Here is an 18,893-nt window from a genome sequence, read left to right as displayed (position 1 = left end):
GCTTTCATGTTGACTCCAAGGTTATTATCGTTAACGAAAACTAGAAGTGAAAAAACATTTTTGTTAACGGAAATAAAAATAAAAACAAAAAAGGAAAACTAACTAAAACTATAATGAATGTTCACAAAACTAAAATTAACTGAATTTATAGCAAAAATGTGTTTAGTTTTCATTGATGTGTGCGTGTCATACAAGAGTCAAGGGTGAAAATGAAGTTTAGTTTCCAGGTTTTTTTCTTGCTGTGTCTCATTATGCCAGCAGGTGGCAGCACGTTAGTCGAGTCGTCTGTGTTGCTGCTCCGTCCACGCGCAGAATCATGTCAGGAAAAGTCGGAAGAAAGCGCCAGAGTCCAGTTTGGGATTACTTTGAATATGACTGTGTTTTGGATAAAGCAAGTGTCTTGTAGTGGAAACAAACAAATTATGAGGGACATTTCTAAAGGGAAAAAAATCCCACAAACCTTAAAGTGCACTTGAAAAGCTCACACAAGAAGGCTAACCTAGCTTAGCTTGAGAAGGTAAGGGAGCACACTCAACCCTCATCCCCAGAAAACAGAAGCTAACCCCAGGCAAGGCAGCGTGATGCATCCCGAGACAACAGGACGGGGATATCTACACAACTGTGTGAGTCAATTACCTTCAAAAAGTTTATCAATTCACTTGAACCAAAATTACGAACACCCGGTGCTGCGAGAGTTAATAGTCTCATTGGGGCCAAGATATACATTTTATAGTTGCCTGGTATCAATGGTTGTTCATCTGCCTTTATTTATTTATTTAAAGAACCCATAGGTGGGAATGTGAGTTGTCTGTCTCTGCGTGTTAGCCCTGCGACAGACAGGCGACCTGTCCAGGGTGCAGTATGGTAGCTGGAATAGCAACATACCCAAGGATGAGCAGAATGACTGATATGATGAAACTGGGATTTTGTTACACTTAATTATTGCAAACACAACTAAAACTATAACTGAAACTAATCAAAACTAAACTGAAACTAAGAATTTTCAAAAAAATAAAAACTAAACTAAACTAGCAAACAATTGGTAAAAACTAATTAAAACTGATATAAAATTGAAAATCTGAAGTCAAAATTAAATAAGAATAAAAACTAATGAAAATTGCAAAACTATTAAAACCCTGGTTGACTCACCCTGAGGAAAGCATAGAGGCAGATAGACATCCAGTTGGTCAGCAGCTTCTCCACCACCGTCTCTGTTCTGCAGAGAATCACACACACGTGCAGCAGCGTTGCACAGCTTCTGAACATGCTAAAGACTCAATCTATGAGCAGCATCTTACCTTCGTAACATCAGTTTAGGGTTCTTGGCCACATACTGCTCCACCAGATCATTCAAGAGTGTCTTAAGGATGTCTGTGAAATACTCCAGCTTGCCATGAAGCGCCACCGTCAGCAGCGAAGCCACGTAGGCTCGGTCTCTGGGGGAGAAGGTCCGCTGGCTCTCCAGAGTATGGATGAACTGAGAGGGAAAGAGGAGATGAATCCTCGCTCTGCAAAGCTTCACTTTAGCTGTGATTGTGATAGCGACTACCTTGGTGAGGAACAGCTTGCTGTTGAGCAGGTTGGAAAGCTGCACCAGGCCCTGCTCCACCGTCTGCCGCCGACACTCCTGCACATCCAGGTCTCGTCTCAGAGGAGACTCTCGGTGGCCGGGGAAGAAAATGCGCTCGGCATACATACGGTAGTCCAGGAAGGGGATGCCTGAGCCGACCAGGTCACTGGACATATCCATCATCTCCGTCATCAAGTCTGGATCAAAGTGATCAAGAACACAAAGGTCAGAGGCTGCTGCTGCAGGCCAGTGCCAGGAGGCACGAGCTTGTAAATAGCAGCTGGCAGAATAAAATCATCTGGGGGTCTCTGCTCTCAGCCTATCGCAACTATAGAGGTGAAGAAAACTGGTGAAACATGGGAAAAGGCCTCCTATCTCCAGTCTTCATTCAAAATTCAAATTCAAGTTCAAAATCCTGCTCCTCACATACAAGGTCTTAAATAATCAGGCCCCATCTTATCTTAATGACCTTGTAGTACCATATCACCCTATTAGAGCACTTCGCTCCCGCTCTGCAGGCCTACTTGTTGTTCCTAGAGTATTTAAAAGTAGAATGGGAGGGAGAGCCTTCAGTTTTCAGGCCCCTCTTCTGTGGAACCAGCTTCCAGTTTGGATTCAGGAGACAGACACTATCTCTACTTTTAAGATTAGGCTTCAAACTTTCCTTTTTGCTAAAGCATATAGTTAGGGCTGGACCAGGTGACCCTGAATCCTCCCTTAGTTATGCTGCAATAGACGTAGGCTGCCGGGGGATTCCCATGATGCATTGAGTTTTTCCTTTCCAGTCACCTTTCTCACTCACTATGTATTAACAGACCTCTCTACATTGAATCATATCTGTTATTAACCTCTGTCTCTCTTCCACAGCATGTCTTTATCCTGTCTTCCTTCTCTCACCCCAACCGGTCGCAGCAGATGGCTCCGCCCCTCCCTGAGCCTGGTTCTGCTGGAGGTTTCTTCCTGTTAAAAGGGAGTTTTTCCTTCCCACTGTCGCCAAAGTGCTGCTCATAGGGGGTCATATGATTGTTGGGTTTTTCTCTGTATCTATGAAGCGCCTTGAGGCGACTTTTGTTGTGATTTGGTGCTATATAAATAAAATTGAATTGAATTGATACAGCCGCCGCTCTCTTATTTCCTCACAATGCTGTACCTGTGAACTCTTTCTTGCAGCGGTCCCTCACACTGGTCTCCAGGTTCTCCAGTTGGATCTGGACCTTCTTATAGTCCCTAAGAGCCTGCTTACTCTTCCTCCTAACAGACGGGAAGAAGGTTTTACATACGATTAGTGGAAATCCAGTAAAATTGTGCAAGAAATAGATTCTGTGGACAGGTGTGTTTCAAATTCAGATTAGCAGCATCTGTAAGTCATTCAGTTCATTTTATCTGCTACAGGATTCTGGCTCAGTTGTTGGGGATTAAATAATTATTTCACTCAGTGACATTTAAATCAATTTATAACTTTCATGTAACGTATTCGGGTATTCTGGGTTTTTGCCTTTATTTGATAGGACGGAGGAAAGTGGGGCGAGAGAAAGAGCAGGTCCAGGGTCAGACTCAAACCTGGGCGTGTGAACTGAGCCTTGAGACATGATCGCATGTGCAAGTGGGTGACCTAAACTGGGACCCAGTACTGCTCATTTCTTTATGTGTGAGCAAACATATGAATTCAGCAGGTAGCACTCATCTGCACACTAAACACACAAAACGTCTTGATGTATTCTCAATCATCCAGGAAAATAAATCTCCAAAAGTTGATTCTGTTCATCTGGACGTAGCGTTTTCTGGGAGAAACGTTTCGTCACTCAGCTGGAAAGGCACCTAAAGAAAGCTCCAGCCGATCCAGGAGAGAAGGACAACCGCTGCCCAAGCGAAAACCTGTAGTGATCCCATATGTGTCAGGAGTATCGGAAAAGTTGAGACGCATTTTTTCGAAACACAGCGTCTCTGTGGCTTTTAAACCCCAAAACACGCTGCACCAAAAATTGGTCCACCCCAAGGATCGGGTCCCCCGACACAAACAGAGTAACATAGTGTACGCTGTTAAGTGCAGGAGGATTGCCAGGATTTATACATCGGGGAAACCAAACAACCTCTGGCTACAACACAGAAGAGCTACCTCGTCAGGCCAGGACTCTGCAGTCTATTTACACCTACAGGCCAGTGGACACTCTTTCAAGGATGAGGATGTAACATCCTGGACAGGGAGGAACGCTGGTTTGAGCGCGGAGTCAAGGAGGCCATTTACGTGAAAAGGGAAAGACCATCTCTGAATCGAGGAGGGGGCCTAAGGGTCCATCTGTCACCATCTTACAATGCTGTGATTGCAGCCATTCCCCAACTCTCTGTGGATGGGACTCATGGTCTTTGATCAGTGGTCTTTGATCAGTGGTTGTTGATCAATGGTCATTAGAATTTGCATAATTATGATTAAGGAACTGACCTCACAGCCCATTGTTCCTTCAGTGAGCTGGTTTCAGTCATTATGCAAATGTACTGTTTATAAGGTTGAAACCTGCAGTCAGCTGAGACTGAAGAAGTCACCTGGATGATTGACGAAACGTTTCTCCCAGAAAACGCTACGTCCAGATGAACAGAATCAACTTTTGGAGTTAAACACACACAAACACAGACTCCACCCACTGACCTGTAAATAAGCACAATTATGAGCACAATGAGCACCACTATGGAGGCTCCAACTCCAACTCCAATCTGAGCCTCTAGTGGGAAGGTGGACAGGCTCAGGTTGTCATACTGAACCTTGCCGAGATAAAAGTTCAGGTTGCCCATCTGGACCTGAAATACACGTTAAATAAAAACGTGAGGTGCTTTCAAACTTGAGTGGCCCATCAGGCGCTCGCACGGTGGTGACTTTCATGTTCTCACAGTGAATTCGGGGAGATTGTCAGAGCCCTCTCGCTTCTTGCCGTTCGGTCCCGGTGCAGGCTGCTGTGGTGGTGGCTCACAGTACAGATGGTTGCTGGTCAGGGTTTTCACAGCACATACACCTTCTCCAATCAACACCACCACCTCCTCTTTAGTGATGGCTAGGTCCAGGTGTTCCCCCTGAGAACATTAATAAGACATAAGAGATATATGTTATGTCTGCTTATTCTGTCAGTACATAAATAAAACAAACATCGCTGCCTCTCCTCTCACCTCCAGCTGGATGAAGCTGCCTGGGTTATAGCGATAAGCCTTAAGAGGGTCCTGTTGGTTCAGGGGTTGCAGGGTGGGGTTACGCTCATAGCTGAATGGCTCAGAGTTCAAACTGCTGAAGTCAAAGCGCAGATTGTCTAGCAAAAACTCCACTGTGACCTGTGACCACCAGATGGTGGAGTCCACCATCGGAGAGCGGCACAGGATGAGGGAGGAGGAGTTTACCTCACAGCGCTCAACGAACTGATGAGAAAGGCAGATTTGGGTTAAAAGGTGTGAACGATCACTCGAATGAGCTGCTCTGTGCTGAGCAGCACACACTGACCTGTTTGACAGAGCAGAATTGGTCTCCGGGACAGACGGGGTCAGGAACCATCCGAACCGACCTTCCCACGGTTTTCTTCCATCGCTCTTTGCTCCTCTTCCTCCGCCGTTTCCTCTTCTTGTTTTGGCTGACCGACTGGAAGCGGGAGAGCGTCACCACCATTCGGGGCTCCTGCACCACATCCAGGTTGGATCCAGACAGCTTGATCAGTCGACCGCCGCTGTAACAATCCAATCAACCAGAGCAGGTTAAATGTTGCTCAATCGCCAAGTAAGGAAATCCCAAAAAGGTGATTCTGTTTATCTGGACGCAGCAAATTGTCATGTTGATCAATGGTCAAGGAACTGACCTCACAGCTCATTGTTCATTCAGTGGTGCTAGTTTCAGTCATTGTGCAAAAGTACTGTTTATAAGGTTGCAGTGTAGTCACAGTTACAACCCGCAGCAGCTGAGACTGGATGAAAACGCGACGTCCAAATGAACAGAATCAAGTTTTTAGAGCTTCAGAGGTATGAATACGTTTTGAAGGCTGAATATGTGCTTTTTGCGGATGATGTGGTTCTGTTGGCTTCATCGGGTGATGGCCTCCAGCTCGCACTGGAACGGTTCGCAGCCGAGTGTGAAGCAGCGGGAATGAGGATCAGCACAAATCTGAGGCCATGGTTCTCAGCCGGAAAAGGGTGGAGTGCCCACTCTGGGTCGGGGATGAGTTCCTGCCCCAAGTGGAGGAGTTCAAGTATCTCGGGGTCTTGTTCGCGAGTGATGGGAGAAGCGAGCCGGAGATCGACAGACTGATTGGGGCTGCAGCTGCAGTGATGCGGACGCTGCACCGGTCCGTCGTGGTGAAGAGGGAGCTGAGTGTAAAAGCGAAGCTCTCAATTTACCGGTCGATCTACGTCCCTACCCTCACCTATGGCCACGAGCTGTGGGTAGTGACTGAAAGAACGAGATCACGGATACAAGCGGCGGAAACGAGCTTCCTCCGAAGGGTGGCTGGCCTCTCCCTTAGAGATAGGGTGAGAAGTTCGGCCATCCGGGAGGGGCTCAGAGTAGAGCTGCTGCTGCTCCACATCGAAAGGAGCCAGCTGAGGTGGTTCGGGCATCTGACAAGGATGCCCCCTGGGCGCCTCCTGGGTGAGGTGTTCCGGGCATGTCCCACCGGGAGGAGGCCCCGGGGCAGACCCAGGACACGCTGGAGAGATTATATCTCTCGGCTGGCCTGGGAACGCCTTGGTGTTCCCCCGGATGAGCTGGAGGAGGTGGCTGGGGAGAGGGAGGTCTGGGCCTCTTTGCTTAGGCTGCTGCCCCCGCGACCCGGCCTCGGATAAAGCGGATGAAGATGGATGGATGGAAATATGTGAGGGCTTTCAGACTTACTGCAGGAAGCTCTTGGCTGGTTCAGCACGGGTGATGTTGGGGTTGTTGGTGTAGTGGTAGGCGGGGCTCCTGAGGCGACGCTGGACGCTGCCGTAATGCAGGGTGATGTGGTGGTCTCCTGTTTTATTACTGCTCCCTGTCACACACTGAACACTGTCACTCTGCACCTCTGACACACTGAGGGGGGAACAAAGAAACGATGAGATCCTGAGGTGACACGAGGAGGTCAAAGGTCAGTCTGACCTTACAACCTTAAATGAAGAAAAACAGTAACACTGACTTTGCATTAACCACAAACAGGTCAGTATACGTGTGTCTTACATGTTACAGGGGACGTCCCCGACAGTGATGGTAAGGTCAGCGGGGCGACCCGTTAGCAGGTGTTGGCCAGTGATATTCAGGGATGTTCCCCCCGCCTTGGGGCCTCTTTCAGGTGACACTCCCATCACAACTGGGTTCTAAGAAGAAGGAGAGCAGCTGTATTTCACAGTGTAACACAGCTGTTTACTTCCTGTTGCATATTAAGAAAGTCTGTCGATAGTGAGAAACAAGGACTTTTGGACTGGCTTGTGTCCTTTCCCAGTTTGCCAAATCCAAGAACTTATTCTTACACTTGGATCCTCTCAGCGTTATTCTCAATAAGACAGAGATCCAAGGAAATATCTAATATATCTAATGTAGGGAGATGTATTTACACAGATTTATTTAAAAATGTGGACTTGTTGAGAAATATTTGTGATTACTGATCGTGTGGTTAAAATCAATTCATCTTAAATGGTTTAAGAATGGTAAAACCTGTTTCTTAGATGTGCGACTGCTAATATTGTATGAATTATATTGTTAAAGAATGCAGCTCACATTATGTTATCATGGATACGTGGACCAAAGTGATGAGAACAAACAGAAATAATCGCAGATGTTCTCTGCTTCAAACAGTTAGAACCACAATTTCATTATTTTATAAACAATTAATAAATAGAAAGAAGATTATACTAAACTTTCACCTCTTAAAGTCACATTTTTCTCCCAGCATTGTAGGTTTTAGTGTCCTTTGATGCAACAAAAGTTTCACAGACAGGTCAACAAAATCTAATTTACTCTACCTGAATTTAATATACCTGGTAGCTGAATTTCTGTCTGGAGAGGCCAAATTCTCCTCCATTCACTCTCACAGACACATGGCTCGTCTTTAATCCGCTGGCTTTGGTCATGCACACAATCCTGGAAGACCAACATTGCTCTTCAGAAAACCAAGTCATGTTTCTGTAGTTTTCTGTACAAAAAGAGTCTGAGAAACAACAGTCGTGCGTGCATACCTAGAGGAGACCTCATACAGGTTGGAAATCACTGTGCAGGGCACGTCAGCTACTAACACAGACTGGACGATGTCTTCGGCCTTCTGACCCAGGTTGGAGCCGGAGATGGTCACCATGGTGCCTCCTTCCAACAGGCCAGAGAGTGGGTCGACCTGATGGACGCAGGAACAAAAAATCCAAACAACCTTTCTAGTTTTGACCGATGCAAAAGCATTCACAAAAGAAAAAACAGAGGTCTAACCAAGTGTTTTATTACAATAAATTCAAAGTGGTGAAGCCAAAAATGCGAACACATTTTTTTAACCCTGTAAGACCCAACCCATCAAAAATGTGCCCATCAGAAAAGTCTGATTATTTGGAACTGAGATGTTTATTAACCCTCATAACAAAATCCACAAAGGTTTTTTGCTATATCATGTTGTGAAGGATATTTTTATTGTATCACATTTGATACTTTGGGAGTTTTTGGCAACTTTTTGTTAACAACAATGTTAATTTTAGACAAAAAAAAAAAGTTTTGTCCATAACATTTTGAAATCATGGCAAGTATTGATCACATTGATGAGAGAGGTCTCAGAAACTCACGTATCAAATATGATACAAAGAGCATTATAGGGTTAAATTCAGTGCAACTTAAACTGTCTGAGGGCATTATTATCACTGACGTTTAACACAGAGAAATGCTGATCAACCAAAAACTTTTTCAGAGCAGGACTAACAGTATGATTTCCCTCAGAACCTTAAAGAGCAACAGCTGTGTCACAATCTTTAACAGCTAATAATTCATTTTCCAAAATATAAACGGATGTAAACTCCGCATATCTTGCGTCTTGTTAAAGTTAACATCTGCTACACGTATACTGCTTCACTGTTTCTGAAACAACGTGGTGAGTCTGTGTCCAAGTAAGCCCTAGCCAAAAGCTCGAAAGAAAGCTTATTTTGAAGGCATAAAATCAGAATTGTGTTTGTACATTTAGCTCTCAGGTCATTGGGAAGCTTTATTTAAAGAGGATCTGCTGTTTTTCCTCATTTTCTATCAGACATACTGTTCCAGCTTTTTTCTACTCTTGCCTCTGTATGATGTTAAAGAGAAGGGATATCGTCAATTTTTTTTTCCCATTTCCGACAGACAGCTCTGGCTTTGAGCAAAGAAGAGCCTCCACCTGCTGTTCAAACTTGTGTTTCTGAGGGGCAGCCAATCAGTGGCAAGTTGGTCTAAATCAGTGGTTCTTAACCTGGGTTCAATCGAACCCTAGGGGTTCGGTGAGTCGGTCTCAGGGGTTCGGCAGAGCCTCCACCGTGACATGCACGGCTCATTTTGTGCACCAATAAAAAACATATCTATGTCTTGAATTTGAAAAAAATCATATTTTATTTTTCACTAAAGAGGGGTTCAGTGAATGCGCATATGAAGCTGGTGGGGTTCGGTACCTCCAACAAGGTTAAGAACCACTGGCCTAAAGCTTAAACAGATGAAGGCTACGTTCACACTGCAGGTCTTGATGCTCAATTCCGATTTTTTGATCAAATCTGATTTTTTTGTCTGCTCGTTCACACTACAGATAAAATGCGACAGCAAACGCGCTCTAGTGTGAACGCTCGAAGCGGCGCAAAAGAAGACGTCACACACAACACGCTCTGTTTAGACCCAGAGCAAACAGTATTGTTTGACTAATAGCCCTTAATATAAAGACTTTGGACTTTACGTTTCCCAATTTTTGCTTTAAGTTATTTTGTTATTTACATAATAATGTAAATAACCTAATAATGATCCTTATTGCTGTTTTAGAGGAGCGCTGCTTCAAAGGATAGCTGCAGATTTCTGTCAGAATCTGCAGATTATACAGTATAAATAAAATGTTCACGCTGTCTTCCCAACAGTTTCACTGACATCTACACGGGATGACCAGGAAGCGTTCGCGATGTCTTCTCCGGCGCTGATAATTGGCGTCTGTCTTGTGTCAGTGACGTAAAAGACGGATTTAATGCGACCTGACTGTTCAAACAGCAGTCGCTTTCTGAAACATTGGATATGTATCGGATTCAGTAACACATACGAGAGTGACCCAGATCAGATTTGAAAATATCAGATTTGTGCGTTCACACTGTCACACCATGATGGGATATGGTCGCATAGGGTCACAAAAAGTTGGATTTGATGCGCTTTCGCCTGCAGTGTGAACGTAGCCGAAGTGATGAGCTGCACCAAGGCCTAGTGTAAGATAAGGATGTATTATATCTTCAAATAATGACTCCACTAGAACACAAATGGTCTCCAGTATTATAATATCTTCCACTGTCTCAAACCAAAGTATATCAACAACATGTTGGCTGATCATTATTTTTCTTGTAATTTTGGGACAATAGTGAAAACTTGACAATAAAGCCTCCAATTATGATTCTAAGCAGTTCAAATATAAATCCCAGTGCACTGTATTATTTCCCACACTCTGAACACTTACAGAGTGTATGACGGGAGCAGGGCACGTCTGCTGCACGGGTTCACTGCAGGAGTTTGAAAACAGGCAGCTGGCCTGGGGACCACCACACCACGCACAGCCGTATTTTGGGTCTGCTGTGTGGCAACGGCTGCAGTCAGATCGACCCACAGAGCAGTTGTACAGAGTCACTGAAAGCAGAGTAGACGTAGAGGAGCAGCAGACAGTTAACATGTGCTCGTAATGAAAACTTAAACAGCAAACAAACTTAATATGACCTTACCATAGAGATCACGAGAAGTGTCTACATGGAAGGTGTCCCTCCTCTTCACGTACACCAATGCATTATACTCCTGCACTGGAGCAGAGTATGTGTACTGGACACAAGGAAAAGGTCCCATTAAAACTAATTATTCATTATCAGTTACACTGCAGACAAGCGCTGCTTTACAAACACAGGTAGCAGAAGAAGGGAAATGTTCATCCTGCCCGAGGAGGGTGAACCGGCCTTTATTTAGTTTTACTTTTGCCTTTATTTAATACTGAAGGTAGCGAGTTTATGAAGGTACTAATCCCTTTATTACGGAGCCCCGCAGGGGACATGGGAGAAAAAAAAAAAATTAAGACGGACTTTTGCGAGATCTCGCAAAAGTTGAATTCCAACAATGGCGGCAGCTACTTAGTTGTAATATTCCTCTTTCTGGGTCACAAAATACACTTTTAAGATATTTTGAGGCGTGAATGTAGTTGTGTAAACGTCAGATACCTGCTCGGTTTACAAGACATCACATATTTGCAAAAGAGCTCCGACGCTTTCGGAGATCCGACACCCACTATCTCGAAGCTAACGGGAGGTCGAGACCTACTACAGCCGGGAGGAACACCGGTTTCCCGGCACATCGTGCCTCGACCTCCCGGTCAGCTTCGAGCTGGCGGCCTCCGAAGAATGCGGCTAAAACTTTTGCGAGATCTCGAGTTTGTTTTGCGAGATTTCGCAAAAGTCCGTCTTAATTTTTTTTTCTCCCATGTCCCCTGCGGAGCTCCGTACTTTATAAACAATATCAGACCTGGTGTAGCTGACATGTGATGTCAAAGCTCGATGGGTTCATGTCATCTGGCTCCACGTAGGCGTCTACCACCACCGTCTGCCCTTCAATAACCAACACACACTCGTAGTCCAGCTCTGCATCCTGAACACACAAACACTGCATGAAAGCGTACACTGGGCAGGCAGCGAACAGGCTCGATGTGTGCCGTACCTGATACAGATGGAGGTTATGTGCCAGTAAAGTGATCTTTCTCTCTGCTCTGACAGGGAGCAGAGACGAACCCTGGACCTTCTCCACACACGGACAAGCTGAGGAACCCCAGCTGACATACGAGCCCTCGTCCCCCTGCAGGAGCACAGATCACACATGTTTATATTCACAAACACGCAACATTTACAGCGAGGTGGATCGAACACACCATTTAATATATTCATTCTTGTTCAGGGTCAGTTTTTACTTTCCCACAAGGGATTGCAATTGATTTCAGTCAGATGTAGGGAGTCGTGGGGGGATGTCGGGATGGGGGCGTGCTCAGGTGGTGAGGATAATGCAATGAAAGAGAGAGAGTCTGGAAAAAGGAAAGGTGAAGATATTTAGAGAAAACTGCTGCAACTCAGGAGCAGCCGGGTTTCTTGAAGTCAGTCTGTGCAGTGAAAGGATACAGATTCCAGGTGTGAGACGGAAAAGGAAATGCAGGGAAAGAATGAGAGACTAGGGAATCAGTCGTGAGCTTTGTTCCTATAGTAGGACTCCAGTCAGGAGCTGGAAGCACAGGGAGGGTGCTCACTCTTTCCAAGAAGAAGAAGAAGAAGAAGTAGAAGTAGAAGCAGGAGGAGGATTGAGGCGGCTGAACTCACCGGGAGGAAGCCATCAGCTGAATCATACTGGTAGTCCAGCTCTGAGTCAGCATTCAGCAACTGGGGAGGGTAGGACTGGGACATGCGGTCAACCTCCCCATCACCTGAGAGCAGGGTGGCAGCTGAAAATGTAGCCGTGTCGTTTTCTGCCTGGAGAGCACCCTCAGTGGAGTTTTCTGCTTCCTTTCGCCAGAGGGGCAGCTCAGAATCAGCAGCTGGGCTTCCTGCCTCAGTGTGCAAGTCCTGCAGTGGTACCAGTGTGGGTGTCTGGGTCGAGTCCAAGGAAAGGGAAGGCTCAGAATCAGCCGGTTCACCCATATGGAAAAGTGTGGGCGGGGGGAAGCCAGGCAGCACCATGGTGGGAGCCTCTGCCAGGGTCAGCGCTTCTTTGGCTGCCTGCCGTTCGCTGGGGGGTGAGGCCGTCACCACCTCCGGTGGCGAGGAGTCTGGGATCATCAGAGGCACGACAGGGTCCTGGTCCCCACTGAGACCATCAGCCACGGTGACGGGCGTCAGCTCTGCCGTGGCCACCGTGACACTCTGTGTAGCTACAGCATCTTCCAAGTCACTGCGTGTGACAGTCTCAGAGGCTTCACTCGCTTCTTCTTCTCTGGTGGTGACCTCCAGGCCTGGAGAGGTGCTGGGTGGTAGAGTGGGAGGCTGAGGGGGCAGCGTAGTGCCCGGGTGGGTTGGCTCACGGCTGGTACTGGTGTGTGAAAGAGTAGGCGTTGTTAACTCCTTAGTGGTAGCTATGGTGGTGGCGGCTGCGGTTGTTGTCGTCGTCTTCGTCGTGGCAGTAGTTGGCGTGGTGGGAGGAGTTGTGGGGGTAGCTGTTGTGGTAGTGGTGGCTGTGATGACTTTAATAGTTTTGGTTGTAGGAGGAGAGGAGGTGGGTAGTTTAAACTGGGGGAGGAGGAGGAAAAGACGAGGAGAGGGTGAGGCAGAAGGAAAAAATAAAAAGGAAAAATCAAGGAAAAAAGACAGACCATGTGACCTGCTGTTAATATGGCTCATGACACCTGAAAGAGTGATTTGTGTTAGCAGCACTGATTTTAACACAGCTGTCTTAAAATGCCTCTGGGCAACAAAAAACAACTAATGTCAGTCGGTTTTACTGCCCACAGCCTCTAAAAGGTTAAACAAGAGCAAAGTGTAACAGTGCAGCTGTTCTTCAGTTCAGGACTCCACAGGAAACATCTTTGGCTTATGGCTGATGAACTGACTGATGAATGCAAATGAAGCTCCAGTTTAAACTGGTGACCAGTCGGTGCTTTTCCTACAACGTCTGCGTGTGACATCACGCTGCAGCTTACGTGTTGGTTGTAGATGATCACTCCCTCCTCACAGGTGGGCTTGTGGGTGCACGCGTGCTGGTGGACGCACCAGTTACAGCCCCATCGGCTTAAAACACAACCGCGGCATCTGCACACAGACGGGATAGAAGTTGCCTTAGCGACTGTACGAGCCTCTTTTCAAGATGAGAGGCAAACAGTGATGCAGGATTAGGAGCTGTGAGGAGAGCAGCTCTAACAGAAGCAGATCTAACTGTTGGAAGTCTCACAGATTAATCAATGCGCACCAATCGGAGCGTGTGCGTAATTTATGACAACACAGGTTATTATTAACTCCTAAATACAATGAAAGTGTCATTTGGGATTTACACAACACTACAATCATTATAAGACATATTTAGTGAAACAGGATGTACATGCAAGTCTGGAGATTTATTCAAGTTTTAAAGATTTTAAATTTCTTTTATGTACAAACTGAAACCCTGTGCAACCTCTGACTGTTTTTTGGCTTCATGTGAAGCTTCATGTGAACTTGTGTCTTTCATTATATGTCTTTCATAGTGCATCTGGCATTATGAGCCGCTGCTCATAGATGCATTACTCTGATATCTGATTGTTGTAGTTCTACCTGCACGACCCAATTTCAATAAAACTTGCCAATTGCCAAGTCAGCGAGCCTGACTTGGCAATTTCTAAAATCCAGGGTCACAGGCTTGAACGGGAATTAAAAAGCGGACAGTGAGTGGGCGGAAATACAGACACAGATATAATAATGAAGGGTGCAAGGTGAACTGATGGAGGGACAAAGAGTGACCTGGGTACTAAGCAGAGAAGCACAGACTCTGATGGTGAGAGAGACTTGATTAAAGGGTCTGCAGCGAACAGCACAGATCAGGAGGAGACAGAGAGCACAGCTGATTAATCATCGGCGATAACTCACGGCTGGCTGCCAGACAGCTGCTTAACGGCTGTGCAGTCGTAGAAGGTGAAATCCCTCGCCGTGACCGTGACGTTGCCAAAACGTAGAGACAAGGTGACTGTGACAAAATCTGAGAAGAAAACACAGAGAGGAGCACAGCCTGAGGAAAGAGAACATAACAAGTTTCTGCACAGAGCGCTGAGGGAGCAGAGTAAGAAAAATATTTGGTCAGGCTTACCGTCTCTGATCCACCGAGTCTCGAGAACGAGCTGCACAAGTCGAGGGAACATAGAGGCCTAATGAAACCCATGTGCACCATCCTTGGGGTGCACGAGGACGGTGACAAACACAAACACAGCAGCTTCCCTACAAATGTTCAGTTTGATGGATGTTTAAAACGGGGAGCAGTTGTGTACCACATCTATCTCCTCATGAAGAGCAGAAACTGATCAAAAGGACTCAAAGTCCTGACCTGAGCCGTTTCCTTAAACTAGTACAGAGTCTGTTTGGGGGAAAAACCCAGTTCGTGTCACCATTCATTAAACTGTGTTTACTGTACCCACTGAGATGTGTGTTCAAAGGCTTCCTTTAGAGCTGCTCATTCAAATCACATACAGTAAGTGAGGGATTGAACTTATTTGGTTCAGCTTTGGAAAGGCAAGAACAAAATTAGCTCACTTAACCAGAAAAAGACAGTAGATTAAGGAAGAGTCACAGACAGGACCTTCTGTAGCCTTTAAGGCCTGTTTGAGGGAGATTTTCATCTTGTTAGGACTTGTTGTGATGAGGACACGGCAACTTTCAGCCAAAACAAGAACTGATCAAGAAAAAAATGTTAAACTTTGCCACGTTTGACTCCAATGAACAGCTGTTGAGGGAGACCAAGAACGGACATACGAGATTTCTTTGATCACTAGTAACAACACCGCCACAGACTCCAAACACTCGATTACACCGATGTTGTGCCACAGCTCCTAGTTTGAGGCTAATACACAATATTTATGGAGCAATAATCAGTGTATTTACAACAAAACTGTCAGAATATAACTGTAACCCGACTGATTCCTCTTGAGCCCTACACCCTGAGAACAACAACAAACTGCAAGTTTCAGGAATGCAGACATGGGAAGCACGAGTTTCTCTCATAATATGAATGTTTGGGTGAATGTGTTCTCTACAGAGGCTTCGGGTTTTCTTTTTTATTTACAGTCTCCTCATTACCACTGACTTACAAGTAGGGATGAGTATCGTTTAGGTTTTATCCGATACCAGTACCAAACCAGTACTTTTGAAACGGTGCTGGTGCTTAAACGGTGCTCAAAGAATGGAGAACACAAACTTTGTCCAAAAACCTCTCATGTTCAGCTGTTTTTTTTGTAAAAAGATGACAATGTTAGCCTTTTCTGCAGCTATGGGGCATATATGGTATCACTCTTGGCTGGAAGCAGTGCTTAAACAATGGAAAAAACACAAACTTTGTCCAAAAACCTCTCATGTTTAACTGTTTTCCACTTTTTCTTTGGTCATTTTAGCCTTTTTGTCCAGGGTGAAGGGAGTATCTGCCATCAAACAAGAAGACAGCCGCATGTAGCTATGATGGTGTTTGCTAGTTCACCTTACATGCATTAATGTAATAACGTGGTTAGCCTACTCAACGTAAATTACACACGAACAACATTAAGCTACTCACGCAGAGAAGAACGGCTGCTGCTGCATCATCATCCTCATCATTTCTGCTACACTGGCAGGGCTAGGGGCCAGGACTCTCCTCTTTGGGTTTTTGGGGGATGTTGCTAACTCCGGGTCTGATAACAGGCACCACACCCACAGTAGATGTGCTCGGTGTGAGGTCTCGCGGCAAGCTATCAAATACGGCGCATTTCTCGGCTTTTAACAAAATGCTATACGTCGCCAGGTGTTTCATCAGATTTGAGGTGTTACCTCCTTTGACAGTATCACAGTATCAGCTTAAAGCACTTGTTGCAGCTGCTGAGTTTGCATCTTTTGCTGTGAAGTACAGCCAGACTTTTGACCGCTTCGCCTTGGGCGTTTTTAATCTGTAGCTCTGCTCTAAAAGAACGTACGTACCTGGACCCGCCTACTATCCTCGGAAACGTAAAATGATTGGCTAGAATCTAAAGTGTATCACAGCTCAGGGGAAAAAAGCACCGAAATGTGCCGTTTTTCGGTCTGGTTACTACTGTCAGAACTGGCACCGGATACCAGTACCCATCCCTACTTACAAGCCTGTGCAATATCCCATCTGCCCTCCCGTCATATTTCTTTTCAAGATTTTCTTATTTAATCACTAGTGTACATATATTTATATTTATAGATACATATATATTTAGTCATCTTTTCTCTTTTACCATGTCTCTCTAATATTTAGCTCCTTACTATTTTTATATTTTTATATTTTATTTTATTATATTTTACTATATTTTCTGTACTGTATCATGCTGCTGAGTGACTGCTGCTCGTCAAACACATTTCATTGCAATGTTGACCCTGTGCTAACTTGCATATGACAAATAAAACTTGAAACTTGAAACTTGAAACAAGCAGCCTTCACTGCACCAGACAGTCACCAAATGAGGAAACACAAAGCGCGTATTTCAAAGCAAGCAGTCCGTGGATGAAACCGGTTTATGCTTTCAAATACAGATTACTCCCTGCTGTGTAAGATGGCCTAGAAAAAACAGATTTGGTTAGCCATTTCTTTCTAGGCCATTCACTGACATAATAATTGAACTGTAAATGGCATGTCTGGTCTGGTCATGCAAATCCTCCAGGGTGCAGGAAAATCCTCCAATCACAAAGTTGAAACATGCAAACGAGTGAATAAACGCCAACAGCATCAGATCTGCAGGGAAAAAACCCCCAAAAGAAAGCACTCACCTTGTCCTCGAGAAACCAAAGGCACCCTGCTGGTGTCGGGAGAACGGCAGGTGACCCCGGTCTCTGTGATGGTAGCAGGAGTGTGGCTGTCCTGGAAGTAGCAAGAGTACGACTCCCCGTTTTCTAACACTGGAAGTCTCGGGATGGACAGAGACACCTGAGAGAAATACACAACTGTCATGAGCTGCTGACAACGTGGGACAGACCTGTGGCGTTTCAGGGTCCAGTGAAGGTCATGCTGAGAGTAAGCGATTAAGCTGTCCGAACACATAAATCCTATCTGTTCTTTTGTAAACGTCCATGTGGAATAATTAGATTTGAAAACTAAATTGCACTCCCCGCTGATGGAGCATGAATCATACTGACAAAGGTTTGGTTTTATGTTTGGCTCCAGCTGCTGTGTTGCTCACTCACGTCATGTTTCTGCTCCTGTAGTACCGGGCGTCTCAAGGACAGGCAAAACTAATGCATTAGATACTGTAACAATAACCGCATGAATAGACCTCCATCATAAATACAAAGAGGAGCTGCCAACTAAAACAAACTTCCTGTAAACCAATAGATTTCTGTATGAGCTGATAGTTAGTGTTACCACACTGCACGCTCGTGTCACATGAACATCGCATGTACAGAGCTGCTGTGGTCCTTAGCATTGATTCCCAGTTTGAATCCACGGCCTGCCAGACTTGTTGCATTTGGTTATTTTTTGTTATCCACTGGATCAGTGGGCTTTTCTTTAGGCACTTGTATCTCACAGAGGAGAAATGCTGCACGAGGAGCCTGTTACAAAACTAGCTCCCTAATTGGTCAGTATTAAAAGGTGCACCATGTGTGAGCTGCCAGAAGAGAAGATGATCCTCACTGCCACTCCTGTAGCTGTCAGGGCTATCACACTACCAGCTATAGGTACATTTAACTCATGCAGCTCCATGTTACAATATTATTATTACATTAGTAATAAATAGTTATATTTCCATTTATATCCTGTAGAACTAGAAACTATTTAGAGCCAGACGAAACCACAGTGTGTCTGTGTTTCTGTTGCTAGGACATGACAGGACAAGCCAGTCACTATCTCTTCTTGATACCCTCACACTTAAACCCACTGACATCGTACCCACATGCCCAGGTACACCAAATCTAGCAGCTCAACTGATAAGGGATAACGTTGGAGTGTTTTGGTATGTGAGGAGACAGAGTGGGGATATCTACAGATTCTGTCATGAAGATTTTCTGCAGAGAAACTTGATGTGGATGATCATGTAGAGTCAACAGAAACCACAAAAAGAAATGTGGATCTGTAAACAAAGGCCGTCATCCTCAAATCCGTTCTGTTTTGCATCTCGACTAAAGACCTACCATCTTGCTCTCCTCCCTGCTGAGATTGGAGGGGACGAGGTCCTGGACCACCAAACACTGCTGCTCCATGTCAAAACTCCACAACCATTGCCCTGGGTAGCTCCCACGAGCACACTGTGACTGCAACACACACCTGCAGGGAAAGTTAATTATATTCACTGTTTTGCAAGCTGAAGCGAGGCTCCCTAACTCCATTATATGTGTCAAAAACACAAGCATCTCGATTTAAACTAAATGTGGCTGAACCTGTTAGTAGTGGGAGTGTACAGTGGCAGCACAAAAAGCAAAATTGCTCATCTTGTTCAAATAAGATTCAGTCCAGTAGTTTTTTATTTAA

General features: G+C 45.3%; 1 protein-coding gene across 1 annotated transcript in view; it reads right to left on the bottom strand.

Annotated features, from left to right (window-relative positions):
• Window positions 1-18,893, bottom strand: part of plxnb1b (plexin b1b) — a 112,167-nt gene that overhangs the window by 9,867 nt on the left and 83,407 nt on the right. The window contains exons 7-27 of the mRNA XM_087840455.1: window positions 18,557-18,689; window positions 17,198-17,354; window positions 14,321-14,429; window positions 13,402-13,510; window positions 12,089-12,991; window positions 11,442-11,576; window positions 11,250-11,372; window positions 10,466-10,559; window positions 10,207-10,373; window positions 7,745-7,896; window positions 7,547-7,649; window positions 6,750-6,886; window positions 6,429-6,605; window positions 5,052-5,271; window positions 4,727-4,969; window positions 4,454-4,633; window positions 4,215-4,363; window positions 2,721-2,821; window positions 1,550-1,767; window positions 1,299-1,477; window positions 1,150-1,216 (exon numbers count right to left, since the gene is read on the bottom strand). Of these exons, the coding sequence (XP_087696581.1) occupies window positions 1,150-1,216; window positions 1,299-1,477; window positions 1,550-1,767; window positions 2,721-2,821; window positions 4,215-4,363; window positions 4,454-4,633; window positions 4,727-4,969; window positions 5,052-5,271; window positions 6,429-6,605; window positions 6,750-6,886; window positions 7,547-7,649; window positions 7,745-7,896; window positions 10,207-10,373; window positions 10,466-10,559; window positions 11,250-11,372; window positions 11,442-11,576; window positions 12,089-12,991; window positions 13,402-13,510; window positions 14,321-14,429; window positions 17,198-17,354; window positions 18,557-18,689 (3,856 nt within the window). The remainder of the gene's footprint in view (window positions 1-1,149; window positions 1,217-1,298; window positions 1,478-1,549; window positions 1,768-2,720; window positions 2,822-4,214; window positions 4,364-4,453; window positions 4,634-4,726; window positions 4,970-5,051; window positions 5,272-6,428; window positions 6,606-6,749; window positions 6,887-7,546; window positions 7,650-7,744; window positions 7,897-10,206; window positions 10,374-10,465; window positions 10,560-11,249; window positions 11,373-11,441; window positions 11,577-12,088; window positions 12,992-13,401; window positions 13,511-14,320; window positions 14,430-17,197; window positions 17,355-18,556; window positions 18,690-18,893) is intronic.

The sequence above is a fragment of the Neolamprologus brichardi genome, chromosome 5, assembly GCF_056152115.1.
Source record: "Neolamprologus brichardi isolate AB-2024 chromosome 5, ASM5615211v1, whole genome shotgun sequence".
NCBI lineage: Eukaryota > Metazoa > Chordata > Actinopteri > Cichliformes > Cichlidae > Neolamprologus > Neolamprologus brichardi.
This window is presented reverse-complemented; position numbering and strand designations above follow the sequence as displayed.